The sequence below is a fragment of the Haemorhous mexicanus genome, chromosome 5 (assembly GCF_027477595.1).
Source record: "Haemorhous mexicanus isolate bHaeMex1 chromosome 5, bHaeMex1.pri, whole genome shotgun sequence".
In the NCBI taxonomy this organism is placed as follows: Eukaryota; Metazoa; Chordata; class Aves; order Passeriformes; family Fringillidae; genus Haemorhous; species Haemorhous mexicanus.
This window is the reverse complement of record NC_082345.1, coordinates 22,363,765-22,381,835: the sequence shown is the minus strand read 5'-3', so window position 1 is coordinate 22,381,835 and position 18,071 is coordinate 22,363,765. Positions and strand designations below refer to the sequence as shown.

The 18,071-nt window shown below is 37.1% G+C and overlaps 2 protein-coding genes across 3 annotated transcripts in view; one reads left to right on the top strand and one right to left on the bottom strand.

The window, feature by feature from the left end:
- The window catches only part of ALDH1L2 (aldehyde dehydrogenase 1 family member L2), a 28,693-nt gene extending 16,236 nt beyond the window's left edge, over positions 1-12,457 (top strand). For both annotated transcript variants that reach the window (XM_059846213.1, XM_059846212.1), the window contains exons 10-23: positions 217-364; positions 664-783; positions 2,434-2,561; positions 4,948-5,098; positions 5,808-5,878; positions 5,973-6,078; positions 6,443-6,530; positions 6,981-7,074; positions 7,341-7,437; positions 7,947-8,045; positions 8,768-8,933; positions 9,480-9,585; positions 10,559-10,758; positions 11,665-12,457. In XM_059846213.1, the coding sequence (XP_059702196.1) occupies positions 217-364; positions 664-783; positions 2,434-2,561; positions 4,948-5,098; positions 5,808-5,878; positions 5,973-6,078; positions 6,443-6,530; positions 6,981-7,074; positions 7,341-7,437; positions 7,947-8,045; positions 8,768-8,933; positions 9,480-9,585; positions 10,559-10,758; positions 11,665-11,720 (1,630 nt within the window). In that variant the 3' untranslated portion in view covers positions 11,721-12,457. The remainder of the gene's footprint in view (positions 1-216; positions 365-663; positions 784-2,433; positions 2,562-4,947; positions 5,099-5,807; positions 5,879-5,972; positions 6,079-6,442; positions 6,531-6,980; positions 7,075-7,340; positions 7,438-7,946; positions 8,046-8,767; positions 8,934-9,479; positions 9,586-10,558; positions 10,759-11,664) is intronic.
- Positions 12,458-12,907: 450 nt separating this feature from the next.
- On the bottom strand, positions 12,908-17,520 carry NOPCHAP1 (NOP protein chaperone 1). Its single transcript, XM_059846222.1, has 4 exons — positions 17,346-17,520; positions 16,600-16,686; positions 15,345-15,481; positions 12,908-14,173 (listed from the first exon to the last, which is right to left on the bottom strand). Exons 1-4 carry the CDS (start codon positions 17,503-17,505, stop codon positions 13,988-13,990), a joined length of 570 nt encoding a protein of 189 aa, XP_059702205.1. The 5' UTR covers positions 17,506-17,520; the 3' UTR covers positions 12,908-13,987.
- Positions 17,521-18,071: the final 551 nt, after the last annotated feature.

Sequence of the window (18,071 nt, the reverse complement as noted above, 5' to 3'; positions counted from 1 at the left end):
AGAAGTGACATTTTCTTTTTCATAGCATCCACAATTAAACCAACAGATTTCAGGAAAGTGCATAATTTCTGTGTCCTTGTCAGAGAAACACACACACAAATTCACATGCATACAAACTGAGGCCCAGTTTTGATCCCTTTTGCCCTTCTAATGATTCAGTTATCTGGATAATTCTTTAATTTTTAAGTAAACTTACTCCTTCTTCAAAATCTTTAGAATGCTAGAAGAGATCAAACAGAAACATTGTGGACTGCAGCTACAGAATGAAGATGTGTATATGGCCACTAAGTTTGCAGACTTTATTCAGATGGCTGTCAGAAAACTCAGAGGAGAAGACAAAGAAGAAGAGTTAGTCATTGATTATGTAAGGCCTTTAATTTTGCATTGTTGCTTAGTCTTTCCTGAGTTTTAGGGGAGACATTTAGACAATGCATTTAGACAATGCATTTTATAAGACTGCTTGATGCAGTAGGAAAGCAAACTACTTGGTTATACAAACTTTTATATATTTGTATCTGGTTTCCATTACATTTTACTTCTAACAGCCACATATATAGGCTAAAATGTGTCTGGATATTGGCTGCAGATTTCAAATGCTTGTTAAACTACATTAAAATATTAATTATTATAATTTTAAAATAATTTAGTTTTTATTTCACCCAGGTTTCAAAAAATATGAACAACATGACTGTGAATATGCCATACCAATGCTTCATAAATGGGAAATTTATAGATGCTGATGATGGAAAAACATATGACACTATAAATCCAGCAGATGGATCAGTAAGTAATTTCTAAATATGATTGACACCAGTTTATTTCATTGGTATTGCCTATTAAAAATATGAAACATCACCTGAATATTGCTAATTTCAAAACTTAAATTTTAAAACTTTAATTTTAAAATATAATAAATTAAACAAAGTCTAGAAATAATTTCAAATTTCAATTTACTTTACATTTTGCGTATTCTACGATTTTTTCCATTTGAGTCAAGCTGCAAAGCAAAAATAACCTACATTTATTTCAATTATTACATCACTTTTCACACCCAGCTGAACATTTTACCTTGATTTCATTCTTGTTTAGCTTTGCAAAGAGAAATTGCTGGAGTTTATTTGCTAAAGAAATGTTCCTTTCAGGATATTTGGTATATTTCCTGTCAGTAATCAACTTCTTTCTTTTTTTGCTTTTTTAATAAATCTGATACCTTAGGGTAATTTTGACGCCAAAATGTCCCTTTAAATTCCCACTAAGAAAAATAACTTTTCAATAGGAAAATACATACTGTTGCACTTTAGTCCTGAATTACCCAATATTGGTTGAGCAAATCATAACTGTGAATTATAAATAAGAGAAGTGATTCTGATGTTCATGTAGCTGCCATTTAATTCTGAAGTAAATGATGGCTCCTGAAATCAATGACAAAAATTTCACTATCATTAGAAGTCAGACTCTGATACTTTTCCTAAAACTCATTATAGAATGGAATGAAACTCAAAACCATTCTGTGTTAGGATTTACAATGTGTGTATTTAGAACACAGTCATCATAAAATACTGTGTGTTGCTGTTGGTCTATGAAAACAGAAGCTCCATTCCTTAGAAATGGAACACGTGGGAGCTGTTTTAGCATGTTGAGATATTAGATTGTGATACCACACAAAAAGACTTCCAGCTTTTGTTGGAAGTGTAAAACCAATACCACATTGGTTTTATATATGGAAAGAAAGGGTGAGATCCAGTGGGACAGTATAGTATAAGCTGGGCAACTGCAACAAAGGGAAGAAATTACGAGGAGGACACCATTGATATCAGAAGGCTAATGAATTACTATATGATATGATATGATATTTATATTATAATTATATTATATTATTCTATACTATATTACATCTAAACTGAATCTGCACCAGCACTCAACTCAACCAAACAGAATCTTGTCACTGTCTGCTGACCAACAGTCTGGACATGCACTTGGCCCTGATAGGCCAAGGAAACAAAACATCATCACTTTGGGTAAACAATCTCCATATTGCATTCTGCTTTTGCACAAACACAGGTGCAGCAAATGAGATAAGAATTGTTTCTCCTTTCTCTGAGGTTCCTCGCTGCGATTCCCAGAAAATATCCTTGGGAAGTTGTGCCTTGCTTTTCTCTGTGAAGAGAAATGCGACCGCAGGACAATGCACTTTACTTTGAAGAAAAAGAAAGATTAAGGAATCTCTTAATCTCCTGTCTTCCTGCAGTGTCCTCCAAATTCTGCCACCTCAATTGTGTCTAAACTTTTTGCAGCCGGGCTCACCCATGACAACTGCCACAGATGAGGGTATTAAGTATTTGATTATACCCAGTCTAGAAGTTTGAGAGGAAGGAGTAACACTCTGTATCCCAATGTTTCTTTTTGAGCTAACACAATGCTACCTTTGCACAGGTAATAGCCAGTGTATCTTCTGCCTCAGTGGCTGATGTTGACAAGGCAGTGGCAGCAGCAAAGGAAGCTTTTGAAAATGGTGAATGGGGGAGGATGAATGCAAGGGAAAGAGGGCGACTCATGTACAGGTATGTATAAGACAGCTTGCATTCGTTTCATTTCCTCAAATCTTGTTTTGTTTCTCTGAAGAATTTTTGTATACATTTTCTGAAGGTGATGGATGTTCATAATCCCACTGTCAGAGGATCCAGACTAGCCATCTTTTCACCCCCTGATTGATTTCAGTGTACCAGCCTCAGCTCTTAGCCTGCCAGCCTTTCTTGTATCAGAGAAGAACTTGTGGTCTCTCACTGCTTCCAATCTTTAATTATTATTTATTAATGGAAGCAAAGAATCTGAGCAAAATATATTTTAAATACTTGATGTCTTCATTTAATCTATATGAGTTTCATTGTGAAAATCGAGAATTCCCTTGTAAATCCCCATCCTTTCATATAAGTGAGGCTAAGCTTTAAAACCGTCTACCTGACTTAGGTAGGCAGAGATTTGATCTTGCTAAGCCTCCCTGCATGTGCACTCCATACAGTAAATACACACCTTCATTGCCACTAATTTTGAAATAGACTGTAACTGATGCTAGATTTTTCCAGCATCTGGCTAAGGACCCACTGTAGGAGATGTGTTATGGTCTGCAGAGAAAGAATTGTCCTGTGCAGGAATTTTCTAAGCTGATTCAAACATTTACGTGAGATACTTTTATCTCTTTTTTGTATCTGTGTCACCTTTTTTGTATCTGTGTCTAGTTAAGGCCTAGTTCTTATTTTTCACTGTGTTGCTGTTGGTTCAGACGATAAGCAGAAGTTTTGTTGAATTAATGCTATTTTAATGGTGAGCTTTGATTCTTGAAGGGGTAGAGGTGAACTTGGAAAGATGGCAATGCTGACTAGGTAGTGTGAGCGTGACACAGGAGGCTGTTAATAAAACCCCAAGTATTATAAATTCTCTTCCCTATAAAGAAAACCCCTTTTGTGGGCTATACGAAAAACTTTCAATGCTTTTTCAGGTCTAAACATAAAAATGAATGAGCAGACATGAGTAAAGGAGCTACTTTTTCAGGTTGCTTCTCCTGAAAAAATGCCACACATTTTACAAGACATTGCAGGAATCTTAGCAAAAAAGAATGAAAGCAAAGTGAAATATTCTGCTCATCTTATTAAGTGTGTGACCAGGCCATGGGAAAAGGCCTGCAGGAGTCTTGCACAGTTAGTAGTCATCACAAGAGAAAATTGGCAGGTCAGAACTGAACATTAAATGATTATGTTTTTCACAAATGTGCACATATTCAAGGCATGCATAAACCTGTGTTTAACTTGTATCAGGAATGTAGAGTGCTTGAGAGATTAAGTTAACTCTGACCTAAAGAGAAAATTTTAAGGTGTGAAAACTCCTGCTCTGTTTTAGACTTGGAAGATTTGCAAGAATAGGTATATTAGGTATATGGAAAGTACAGTTCCCTTACATTGTGCCTGTTATCCCTGGATTAAAAGCTTTGCTCAGGGAGCTCATTCTTTAGGATAAAACACCAGAGTATTTATGTTGCAAACGATTCCCAGTGGATAAAAGCTCTCTCTGGACCACCTTAATTGAAATAAGGCCCTTTGTTCTCTGGCCTCTGTTCAAACTGGAGATTTTGAGTGCTGAACCAAAGAGAATATGTGTGCCATTAAAGCTCCTAGTTCTGCTGCTTTGTCTTAAGGAATCATTAATAGAAAATATTAAGCACACTTTAAATGGAACCTTCTCCTTTGTTCCTCACATGCCCAAATCCATTATCTTACACAACACTGCCAATGCCCTGACCTGTAGCTGGGTCTCCAAGATACGCTTAAAACAGGTACTAAAGAGCATTTTACCACATCTATGCAAATGCTTTAAATGGTCAGAATTTACATAATGGAAAAATTTCACAAGTTTCACACCCAGTTTTGAATACTCTTTACAGGATCAAAAATGCTTTTCTTAAGCTCTTAAAATCACATGGGAGCACTGATTATATATCTGAGTACCAAATCACACAGGGAACCTGAAGAAAAACATTAATGCACGTGAGACAATGTGAAGGACTGAATGCAAAAATTCATTGATGCAAACAGACCTGAACAGGGGATCACTAAACTAACAGTAGTGCTTCATAAATACAGGTATCAATCTGTGCAGATGTATTTTTGAGACACTGATAGTTATTATCAATTTAAGTAAGACCATTTACTGTGGTCTTACTTACACCTTAAGTGAGTTTGCACATTTCATGTCTTCATTCAGTCTCTACTACAGCCAGTGTGAAGACATTTGCAGAGTAATGGGCAATTGTTCAATCCTTCGCTGATATTAAGGAGCAGTGCCTCCACCTCCAAATTTAGTGGGAGTGCTATTTTGATTATGCTTCTTTGCCAAACCTAATATAATTTTAGATGCCATTTCCTTTAATGTGGATTTTTAATATTTTTATTAAAGACTTGCAGACCTGATGGAAGAACATCAAGAGGAGTTAGCTACAATAGAGTCTATTGACTCAGGAGCTGTCTACACTTTAGCTCTGAAGACTCATATTGGAATGTCTGTGCAAACATTCAGATACTTTGCTGGATGGTGTGACAAAATTCAGGCAAGTGAATATGTAAAGGAAATGATCAATGGCAGTGCTTCTCTACACTTCTTTTTTGTTGTTATTCCTCTGAAAGAGTGCCAAAAAGTAGTAAAAGGAAAAAGTTACTTAGGAATCAAAAACTAAAGCAAAATTAGAATTTTACCTAGAATTGGTCTCCCTGTCAATACAAAAGGAAAGTCCACCTCCAGCTGGAGAATACGGATTTAGAATGTGGCTCTAAATAGGGAAGAAATCAGCTGAGGTGTCACAGTGGATATGCTTGCTTGGTCAGCTCTTGGTTATTTGTGAGGCAGAATGTCACTGTGCTCATTAAGCAGAGACTTGTGCTTTGCTGCAGTCTGACCAAGGCTGGTGAGTTTGCTTGACGGCAGAACGTGTGGCACACTTTCAAGAGTATTTCTTCCAGTATCTTTAAGACCAATCAAGAATATCATCCAGCTTTTTTTTTGTTCATCAGACCCTTGATTTATGTTCTCCCATACTTTTTTCAATCTGTGCTGTTATTTCACCCAGCTGACAATCAGGACTTGATTACAGTATCCACAATAGGAAATCATACAGTAGAAGCATCTGTGCCCCTTTCCCTCATGCAAAAATGCTTGTGGTTTTGAAGCCTACCCTGTAGCTTTCTGAAACATACTTACATGGCAAATATATTTGTAATAAAAATTAGAAATTGGTATGAAGTCCCTCCTCTGTCTCTTAGGGTGCTACAATTCCAATTAACCAGGCCCGGCCAAACCATAATCTAACATTCACCAAGAAAGAGCCAATTGGGTGAGTATCACTTTTTCTTCTTAGTGACAGATTTGACATGGAGAAAAGCCATTGAAAAGCTGCATCATCTTTCCCTGTTTTTCCCTTCCTGAAGTGTCTGTGCAATTATTATCCCCTGGAATTACCCACTGATGATGCTTGCATGGAAGAGCGCAGCGTGCTTGGCTGCAGGCAATACCCTTGTACTCAAACCAGCTCAGGTAAGAGCAAAAAGAAATATACAGATGGCCCAGGTGCCCCTGTTCGGGGAGAATGATTTAGGCAATATAGCAGATTTCACCCATAGGTTGATCTGTCATATGTTGACTGTGTCATATATTTGAAAGTGCATTTGTAATAATACAAACTGCCATGGTGATAAAAAGTATCGATTGATTCCAATTCTGCTCCAGTGCTAATCTCATTTTCAAGAATGAAATTATTTTCCGTAAGAAGCCATCACTTCTAATAGGCCAATACTGTAAGAAGGTGAATATTGTATCAAAACTAAGATGTATTGAATGTAAAAGGTATCATCATGCGTTTGATTAGAACAGGAGACCTAATCTAAATATTTCTACTTAGGTCACACCTCTGACTTCCTTGAAGTTTGCAGAACTCTCAGCTAAAGCTGGATTTCCTAAGGGTGTTATAAATATTCTGCCTGGTTCAGGTAAAACTTGAACTCATCACTTTTCTGGGAGAGGTCATGCTAAAACTGGTGAAGTTCTTCACCTTTTTGAAGATCTACTAATAGGTCTGTTCACAAGTACTAGGCTTGCATCTTTTCATGCAGTGATTTCACATGTTTCCAGAAGAGAATTTGAAAACTCTGGCTTTAGTTAGTGGTAGGAGCTGTCAGCCTACACCTTTTACAAGTTCACACAGTTGACACAAACACTCTGGAAAAGAACGTATTACAGAGAAGCATGTTCACTTAATTGTGAAGCTTATTCATAGTCATAGGAATAAAGCTGTAAATATAAATAGGGATGTGATACTTGATATTTGATAGGGATATTTGATTTGTGATGTAAGCTCCTTCTATGTTACAGTGCTGCTGCTGGAATAGTAAAAATTGTCCATGTATCATCCAATTACTCTGCTTTCCTCACTCTGATAGGTGGCTTAGTGGGACAGCACCTCTCTGAACATCCAGATGTTCGCAAAGTTGGATTCACTGGTTCAACACCAACTGGTAAACAGATCATGAAGAGGTACTCTCAGTAAAAGAATCATAAAGAAACCCTGCTTAGTCTGGTTCTGAAGTACCTTACTAGATACATTGTGCATGGAGCAGTATTGAAAAAGCATAACTATATATGGTTGTTTACCCCTATGTAAAGCCTATTAAGTCACTACTGGACAGTAGAGGTTTATACATTTTCACTAGTTATGATTCAAAGGAAATAATGGAAAATATATTCAAAATTGGGTTTATATGACTATTTTGTATTTATATGACTATTTTTATTTTTTACAGTGCAGCTGCTAACCTGAAGAAAGTTTCTCTGGAACTTGGTGGCAAATCACCATTGATCATATTCAGTGACTGTGAACTTGACAGAGCCGTAAAAATGGTAATGTTACTTTGAAGTAAAATTTATTCAAAGCCTTTGTGGTACATCCTCACAGTACTGCAATATTCTTCTTGACTTCCCAAAAAAAAAAAAAAACCTGGGATCCTTTACATGAAAAACCTTGAGATCTGTTAGAAAACATATTTCTTTATGCCAGCACAGTTTAACTGTTCATGCTGCTCCAAAAAGGCAGTACTACAAGAAATATACATTAGAAATTACAACAAAACAAAGAATTGAGCTCCCTATTGCCATAGAGTTTTTAGTTCATCAGTCGATCAATCAATCAATCAATCAATCAATCATTCATCAATTATCAATCATAATAATTCACCTTCTCTACCAGCCATATTGTGTTCAAAGTTCATAAATAAGATGTTGCGTTGGTGCTATCCTTTAACATAAAGCATTAAACTTCTGGGGTCACAAACACTGCATACAACCTAAGGGACCAGAATGGAGACTGAACAAAATGCATATAAATAATTATGTTTTTTTTTCCTGATCAGGGTATGGGAGCCGTGTATTTCAACAAAGGAGAAAACTGCATTGCAGCTGGCAGGCTGTTTGTGGAAGAATCAATTCATGATGAGTTTGTTAGAAAAGTGGTAAGATATTTAAGGACTAAAGTTTAAGCATATGTTTTACTGTGGCAGAAGGATCCACTAGTTTTATAGACACTTGGGTTTTTTATTTTCAATTGCCTATTTTCTCATTATTGCTTATGATAGTGCTTCTCAGAAACCTCTTATATGGTTAAAAGGAAGCATTGAAGGGAGATATTTGTACTAGTAATTGACAGATAACTGGCAGTTAAATAGATACTGTACCTTCAGTGATAGCTCATATTTGACTAGGAAAACAAGTTTACAAATAATTACTGAACTCAGGTCAATGTGATTAAAGAAGGCTTCTGTAAAGTCAAAAAAAAGGAATATTGGAAGCACAGCTAGAATAACACAAAGGTCGCTATTAAAAATGCAATAGTTGCCATGCTGTGTCACTGGATAATTCATTTTTTTTGCTTAAGAACAGGAAATCTCTGTCTTAAGTCATTTACCACTGGTAAAAGTTAACATTTTACATGGCTATCTTAATAGCAGAAGAGAAGACACACATGAACAAAGCATCAGAAACATTCAGAAGTAATTAGAGATTATGAAACAAAAGACAAAGCCTACTTTTAAAAAGGGAGAAGCTTATATCTAAGAATCCAGCATTTTCTTAGATTCAATCGTCATAGCACCAAAAAATACAGCATTCCAAATTTCTGATCACTTTAACAATATTCCTGTGTTAAGTAACTTCATTTTAATTGGGTAACCCATAGGTTGAAGAAATAAAAAAGATGAAAATTGGTGACCCACTTGACAGATCTACAGATCATGGTCCACAAAATCACAAGGCACATTTGGAAAAGCTGCTGCAATACTGTGAAACTGGAGTAAAAGAAGGAGCTACTCTAGTGTATGGAGGAAGACAAGTACATAGACCAGGTAAAAGGCTTTCCAGAGATATTTACAACTTTTACAATTTATGCAAGAGCTGTCATGATTGTCTCAGCTGTATTTTGTGAAGTTGCAGTATTGTGGGAACAATACCAGATAAGCCAATGATACCACAGAGCTTTCAAATCTCATATTATGAGAAGCTGTGCAAATTAAGTATGAGATCTTTATTTAGATCTTACAATCTGTCTTCTTGTTGGGTAGCAAGAAAAACAGTGGCCTCTGTGACTTGCTGTAACCTTGTTTTCCTGCTGTCAGAGTACAGGGTCTTCGCCCAAGGAGTCAGCTGGGCTGTGGCATGCAGTCCTCCCAGCCTGGCAGGGAACAGCACATGTTGTAACTGATATACAGGCTATTCTTTTACCCTTTTGTCTGCCATTTCTCTTGAAGTGCATGCATTTCCATTCATACTTCATTCTTATCTATTTTCTGTTTCAAGTTGCAAATTATTTATGACCTTGAAGCATGGGACAGAAATGGCCTGGACAACAGCAAACCCTTAAGCACTTTTACCATGCTCAATCCTCTCTTTAGGTTTCTTCATGGAACCCACTGTATTCACAGATGTTGAAGACCATATGTATATCGCCCAGGAAGAATCCTTTGGTCCTGTGATGGTCATCTCTAAATTTAAAAATGGGTATGTTCTTGTCTGGTTACTGTACCATTTTCACCCAAAGTGAAGAAGTAACAGCATACACGGTATTTTGTTAAATCTTGTTAGACCAATCTGAATACCTAGTATTTAGTGAAACATTTTAATGAAGTTTGTGTGGTAATTACAACAGCTTGATCAAATTACAAAATGTGTATTTTACCCAGTAGAATTACTTATTTTTCTTTTTATAGAAGACTGCAGTGTTGTGTATTGTGTAACACTGGTACATTACTGTTGCAAATTAAAATTCCTCTATATATTTTGTAAACTGTCATTTCTAATATCTTTCATTCTGGATCATAAGAATTATTTGGCATACAGATGAGATTAAAATTCTTCATAGAAACTTCACAAATATTTCCATCAGGTTTCATCTTCTGTAGTTTGATAATAAAGTTAAGAACCAGCCATGTAGATAACCCTTCACAGCCATAAATTCTGTAGTCTTAAGGAACTGCATTGAATTTTTTAAAGTTTTAAACTACTATTGATTTTTGAAGCTGTATGGAGATAAGATGCAGATAGAAAATAGCTCTCTGGAAATAGTCTGAAAAATTGTGTCTTGGATAGCAGTTTAAATTCCTGCTTTTATTCTGCATTAACTTGTAAAGCTGGACAAAATTTTAGCAAACTGATTAATCATCTGCTTTACAGGCATTTTTGTATTGCTCTAATTCCCAAGTTCTGCAGTAGCAACATTTCCCATGGCATTTCTCAGTGTAGATATTAACCTTTTAAAAGTGAAGTTACAAGCTTCATGAGCTTGAAGCAAGGGTGTGAATTGCCATGGATCTCTCAGTTTGTCACACAGTTTTGTCCTTAATAAGTCATCTTTAAAAAAGCTCACTGGAGAAGAAAGGCCATGGGAAGTTGCTTCAATGCCACTGAAGGTAGAAGGTTGTTAACACTTGTTTATTTTACCTAGTTGCAATTAAATAATTTCTTTCCCCCATAGGGATGTCGATGGAGTATTGCAACGGGCAAATGCCACAGAATATGGCTTAGCTTCAGGAGTTTTCACAAAAGACATAAACAAAGCTCTGTACATCAGTGAAAAGCTAGAAGCCGGGACAGTTTTTATTAACACTTACAACAAAACTGATGTGGCCGCGCCATTTGGAGGATTTAAGCTGTCTGGCTTTGGGAAAGATTTAGGTAAGTTGTCTCCTTCCCTCATTTATTGTCTCAGAGTCCTAATCACAATGAAAGAATTACAATCCTTAACCCAATTCATCTCCTTCCCTAAATATTCCCACTTCAATACCTCCCATTCAGCATTTTCTGTACATTTGCTAAATAACACAGAATATTCCTCTCCAACTGCTCTGAGAGCAGACAAATAAATTACAGCTTTTAGAGCTCTGTACAGGCTACAAAAGGCTGTCAAGTAACAATGGTATTGGCAAAAATATTCTTTCCCTCAGACAATGCTAATTTAGGTTTCTCCTCTAAGTAAGAGCATGGGAAACTTTTTTATAACTTAAAATGTCACCAAAATTTGTCAACAGACACAGAAAAAGATGCATTAAAAAATATTCTCTTTTCAAAACAACTTTTTAGAAAAGTGAAGTTCACTCTGTCAGAGAAGCCTTGCAAGTCTGGACAGAACAAGCTTCATGGCAGAGAAAAAAGGAAAATCAAATTTCATTCACACAACAAATTTTTGCTTTCAAAATCTCTAAAGACATTTCCTGAAACCAAAATGAGTGATGATGTCAGGGAAAAAAAGATTACTGATTTTCACACAGCTTCTCTACCTCTGACCTTTAATAGAGAATCAAAGTTCATAACTACAGCTATGAGCCCCTAGTGGCCATCTAAAGACTGCTACTGCTTGGGGCGCTGCTTGTTAAATCCAGACCCTTTTTCTTCCACATCTGTTGGGTCTGGCTCCTTGTCTAACCAAGTCTGTAAATCACAATGGGAAGGTAATTAGTTTTCATTGTTCCTTAAGGACTCAAATATTTGCTACAGTGTTTCAGATTTTTTCTTAATAATAGTTATGGTCTGACAAAATTCATTTAGCTGCTGTTCTAACAGGTGAATATTGTGCTTGTGCAGGTGAAGAAGCTCTTCATGAATATCTCAGAACCAAAGCCATCACTGTAGAATATTAAAGTAACAGCTTCACTTTGGAAGCAGACTTTCAGCAGAGTTTGAATCTCGATTACCACACGAAGCGCTTGATACCACATCTATGATATGCTGTCTGCAGTACTACAACCAAAAAAAAAAACAAAGTAAAATACTCATTCCATGGATAAATTTCTATAAATTAGGTCCAGATTTTAATCTGACAGACAATGGCTTTTGGAAATCACCCTGAAGTTATTTAAATTATGTAGCAGCAACTGTTGGTAGCACAATTTCCTCTGTCAAACCCCCAGCAAAACCCCCCGAAGAATATGGTTCAGTTTATGTTTTTTAAATAGAACTGAAGAATAAGTTCTCACACACCTACTTCATATTTCTGTGACATAATGTTTACATGGTCATTTTAAATCCTTAGTCATTAGGCTTTCAAAGTTGAATATACTGATTATGCCATTTTTGCTATAAACTAGTTCAGGTTTTATGGTAGCAATTAAACACTCTGCTCTGGTGACTTTTCAGCAGTACAGAAAACCTTTGTGCCATAAGAAGTAAATCAATGCAAGGAAGTGCACTTACTATGATCTTTGTATAGTACATACAGAGTTCAATATTGGTGTTAAACTATGCATATCAAGCTAAAGTTACTGAAAATATTTTCTACCTTTTTGTTGATAGAGAATGTGTGATCTGCCTACAGTTTGAAAGGTGGTTACATTAATGGATTAAAATCACATTTTGTGTCTGTGCACATGGACTGTAATCACTGCTTTCATACTGTATGATTATTACTTTGTATTTCACACTTTTGGGTTCTTTTTAATCTCTGGGAAAATGCTTTGTTAAATGACCAAGGTCAGATGTTGGCTTTCAAACTTTTTTCAGTTTGGAAGAAATTTTCTATAGATTGAGACCTTATTTAACTAAGCCTGTTAAGACTCCTTGCTCTTAGAATGCAAAAACACCCAAAGCTTCATTTATCTGTGGGCTGCTATTAAAGGTAGCAGTCTGATTCTTTGATCCCCGTCCTTCCCCTTCACTAAAATATTCCATGGTTTAATCAGTAAATCATGTTTCCATCTTATATTTGAGCCACATTGTAAAAGAAAGACTAAAATCCCTGTTATTTCTTACCACAAATACTACAGAAACAGGTATTAAAACTAGAACTTTAAGTACAGGATTCAAAATAAATGCTATAAATAACTGTAGGTTTCAATTAATGACATTAGGTTTATTATTTGAGCAAATACAGTATAGAAAATTTTACTTTAATGGCGAAGAAAATACAAAGTTCCTTTAAGAAACAATGACATCCAGGAGCATGACAGATACTTCTGAAATCCAGACTGATCTATGAAGTAAATGTAATAGCCCAAACCATTGTATTTGATCAATCCAAGGTAAATATAAATGGGACACATTTTCACTGATTCTGGTTTCACAATTGTGTCAAGCCAACTTAAGTATAGGCCAGCTGAAAATTCATCTTTTCATCCTTCTGTCAGTGACAGTTAACAAAATGGAGACTGGAAACGTGGCAGGAAAATTGGGGGATGAGAAATGTAGCTTAAAGCCATCTTAACACCCCAAAGGCAGCCTTGATCCTTTGAGTATGGAGGGTGTTTGCACCACAGCCACAAAGGTTTCCCAGAGGAGCCTGTAAGCTCCCTATGCTGGTGTGGAGCTCAGTGCAGGCGCACAGGGTTAAGTACTAAGTAACCCTTTGCTGAACTCTCTGCTCATGGCTGTCCTTACCCAGGCTGGCTCAGCTGGAAATGAGCTCAGCCACGGCTCCAGTGTTGAGCAGTTACAGCCATTAATGCAATGTAGACATACCTCTAGGGTACTTAAAGATCATGTTTAATAGTAAAGAGAGTGTACATAACACTTCACAATACATGGAAAGCTTTTTTTCATAGTTGATTCTTTCTTGCCCTTGAAGCAAAAACTTCTATCTTCCTGTAAAAAAAAGGTCTTTCTTCAACAAAGCAACAGAACAAGAATTTTTAACTTTAAAGTGCCCCTTTACTCTAGCTGTTTTCTTGGTGTAATCTACTATGAAGTGCATTTCCCTGTTATTTGATGAATAAAATTGCACTTAATTCTTCAGAAACCCAGCCTTCCCCAGCTATGAGTGGATCCTGAACTCTCCACCATATAAACTATAGCATTTCACAGGAACCTGAGAGATGCTACACTGAGAAACAAAGTAGTTTTAAGGGACAACTCTTTGAAGTGAGAAAACATGATTTGGTTGGTTTGGAATTTCTTAAAGTAAAATAAAATGGATTTACTCATTTGCTTTGCTGTCCAAAATTTCTATTTTGCCCTTTTCTCCCTTTTGTTTAGGAAACTTAATGTTGTCTACTGTCACTTCATCAATTACTGAGTCATCTTCATCAGATTCCGAGTCATCTTCTGAAGTCAGCAACTGTTCATCTGTATCAGAATCACTCAGTTCAACTACAGCCACATTCTGAAAAAAAAAAGATCTTGGTTTACACATTATATATACTACATACATATACATATATATATATATACACACATATTAAAAAATATATATATATTTTTTTTAATATATATATATATGCACACACACACACACACTACAGCACTTCTCTCACCGGAGTAAAACAAGGTAAACACACTAAACAGCCTGCTACCATAAGAAAATCACAACCACAATAATAAAGACTTTTGGGTTTTCCTAGGGTTTTACAAATATCATGAAGAGATTAATAAAAATTACTTGCCCAAAGGAAATCTAAGGACATATTTATATCACTATCAAAGAAACAACTGAGTCAATAGCTGAACTCAGATTGTCTAAATCAGGTATTTAAACTGACAAGCAGCAGGCATCAAAACTACTTTTCAGTAAAAAATTCAAATTAAAACATTTAGTGTGTTAGGGGTCATAACAAAATTACAAACTCATGTAATATATATATTAATATAGTTTATATCTTACAATGTAGTAGTATTCAGGGCACTACAACTACACTAAAATAACAAGCAGTTTAAACCACCAGAATATTTTTTTAAGAGATCTCATATATCCATATTCAGAGCCATAATTTTTGAGGTCAGCTTAGCCAGAAGGCATTTAGCTGGGTGATGCACACATATCACCTTCAAAATTAAGTTTTCTTATATAAGCATGTGGCTGCAGCACTTCAGTTAAAACAGAAATAAAATATTTATGTGACTGCAAATAAATAGACAAATAGCAGCAACAAAGGATCACAACAACACTAACAACTTTTCTAAACCCAAGATCTAGTCGTTCCTAAAATTACCAACAGAGCAGAGCTGAAAGACAGTTATTATTCTTACACTAAAGCCTTCTGTTATGCCTTACTAGGCCTTATATTGTCCAGTTTCTAAACATAATCACCTAGATGACATTTAAAATTAAATTAAAATACCATTTTTAACTTTTGATTCAAAATTGTAGATTCAAAAGCATGTCTTATTCCAGTCTTAAACTACTTTATTCCCTGTGATTAAATTCCGCAAGTATGATGGTAAAGACGTCATAGAAAATGGTAATGACTTCACTTTATCTATCATATTACTCATTCTAAGATCAGAGTTATTTTAATCCCATCTAGATTGATGTTAAAATAAAAAGATATATTTACCATTTCTATAACTTTTTCTGTTTCATTGTCTAGATGTTCAATATCAAACTGATGAGCGGGTGCTGTTACCATTTTTCTTTTCAGTTCATCATTTGCCTGGGCCAACTGTGGTAAAAAGCTCTGTACTTGGTCCAAAACTGAAAAGAAACAATTATCACATATATATGTATATATATACATACACACACACATATATATCTATATATATATCTATATATATATAGATATGTATGTATATGTATATATATACATACATATATATATGTGTGTATATATATATGTGCATATATATATATATATATATATATATATATATATATATAGTCAAAGAGATGCTCGTTAGTATTCACATTTATACCTCATATATCATCCTTTACTAGAGATTCCATTTCAACTGTAATTTCCAGTTGTCTACAATAATGAAGTATAGACTGAAGGTCTCAAAGAAGGTGTAAAAATTAGCTGTAGCAGATGCCATGACAGACTAGGTCAACATAATTAACAAAAGAAACTCTGAAATTAAGATAGGGGAAGAGAGATGAAGCTCCAGGTTGAAGTATAAAGCACTTATCCTCTACAGCTCCAGTGGGACTTCACAAGAATTTTAATGTAATTAAAAAGTAATAGAATTAGGAGAACCACACTCATAACCCTTCCTTGGAGGAAGACAATATTTTCACCTCCAGAATTTCTTCAAATAAACTGCTCTACACATGCAGATGAGCCAAACACTAGTTTTCTTTCTTAAAAAAGAGTTATTACTTCAGGTGAGCTCCACAAAGATTTAACAGGTATAATCTATCTTTGAAACACTGTCATCTTTGTAGAGACTTTTATCCAACAATGAATTTGATGTAACAATCCTTTTAAATTTCAGCTCAATCACAAAACATAAAATAATTTGACAGAAGTCCTTTTTAAATTAAATGCTTTATTACAACAAATACATCATACTGAGAAATTACTTCTAAAAAAGAGAAAGGAGCCTACGCAACAGCTCCATACTGGGAAAGAACAATCTGTCCTCAAAACTTAGAGCTGTAATGCCTAGCATTGCAAAATCTAATTTTGCAGCAGCAGCAGTTATGTGACTCACCAGTGGGACATGGAACCGTAATGGGAGGAGGACCTACCACCTCTAGAAAGTGAACACAAAAGCTTCTCCCTTTTCAAGGAAAGCACCGAAGCAAAAGTTGCGTCACAAATGTTACCTACTACTTCACACAGTACCAGGGACAAACTCCTCCGTACTAACCATTGCTCCTCGGCACCTTAACCGTCTGTAAAGTTGTGGCCTTCTTGCCGCTACATTTTGGATTAATCAGCAAAATGTCTTCCAGTCCTACAAACAAACAAATGAGTATTGAAAGCTTAAGCTGACAAGTTCTCCATAACTGCCATCTGCTTTTGCTGCTCTTGGAAGAAATACTAGGCTACACAGGCCAGGGGTCTCAGCCTGCAGGTCACCTTTCATACGCTCCCCGAGTTTAAGCTGAAGTTCCTAAAGAAGTTTTTGAGACAAATTTTGATTAAGCTAGAGTTATAACGCATAGAAAAACAACCTCTAATTCCCCTCTGCAAGGCACGGTGAGGTGGAAGCTGAGGCGTGCCGGTCGCACTGATATAAATCCCGGCGCCAATGACCTCCGCTAACTGTGGGCAGCAACCCAAATGTATGCCAGGGAATTCGGCGTTTATTATCCTTATTATCCTTATGACCACCAACGGCGCCATCCTCCCGGTATCATTAATTAAAGCGCAGCGTTCTGTCTTTTTAACTTTTTTCTTTGTTCTCATAAAAACGTCGTTACGACTTCCCATAGCTTAACGTGGATTTCCCCGCTTATTTACTCCGCATTACCCCTCCCCGGGAGGGCAGCTCTTCAATATACGCAGGATGCAATCACCAGTGGGTCACCGGCGGCCCGACGACCCCTCCCTCGGGCTACCTGGCCAAGCCGAGCCGAGGCCCGGCTGGCTGCAGGCCGGTGCCGGACTAACCTGACCGTGGCCGCAAGTCCAGCAGCTCCCGGGCCGCTGCCAGCCCCGCCGCGCCGCCGGGCCCCGCCATGCGCCCGCCCACACGGAAGTGGAGCGGCCCCCGCGCTCGGCGGCGGCTCGCCCCCTGCCGGGCGGGAGGAACAGCGGCGCTGGCACCCATGCGCGACAGCGGGGGCAGGCGCCGCGGGGAGATCGTCGTGACACGGACTGGACCTCCTGAAACACAACAAGGGCAAAGGCACGGGGGGCAGCGGTGTCCTGGCGTGCATTTGGAAGGGGATTGTCAGCAGGTCGAGGTTGGTGGTCCTGCTCCTTTGCTTAGCCCTGGTGAGGCACATCTGGAAGGCTGTGTTCAGTTCTGCGCTCCTCAGGACAAGAGGGGTATGGAGCTCCTGGAGCGGGTCCAGCGGAGGCAACAACAGTGATTAAGGAACTGAAGAATCTCTTTAAGAGGAAGGGCTGAGGCGGCTGGAGACCTGTTTAGCTTTGAGAAGAGATGACTGAGAGGAGATTTCATCAGTGGCAACAGTGACAAGAGGATGGAGCTGGGCTCTTCTTGGTGGTACCAAGACACAGGACAAGAGGCAGAAACTGATGCCCAGGAAGTTCCACCTGAACATGAGGAAGACCTTCTTTGCTGTGCAGGTGACCACACACTAGAACAGTTGCCCAGATACATTGTGGAGTCTCCCATACTGGAGATATTCAAGAACTGTTTGGACACAA

Bases quoted from the DNA above. Each gene is read 5' to 3' on its own strand.
- NOPCHAP1 (XM_059846222.1), bottom strand. From the start codon at position 17,505: ATGGGTGCCAGCGCCGCTGTTCCTCCCGCCCGGCAGGGGGCGAGCCGC. The intron at 16,687-17,345 runs GTTAGTCCGGCA...GTTTGTTTGTAG, and splicing joins GGACTTGCGGCCACGGTCAG to GACTGGAAGACATTTTGCTG. The intron at 14,174-15,344 runs GTAAATATATCT...TTTTTTTTTCAG, and splicing joins CAGAAAAAGTTATAGAAATG to AATGTGGCTGTAGTTGAACT.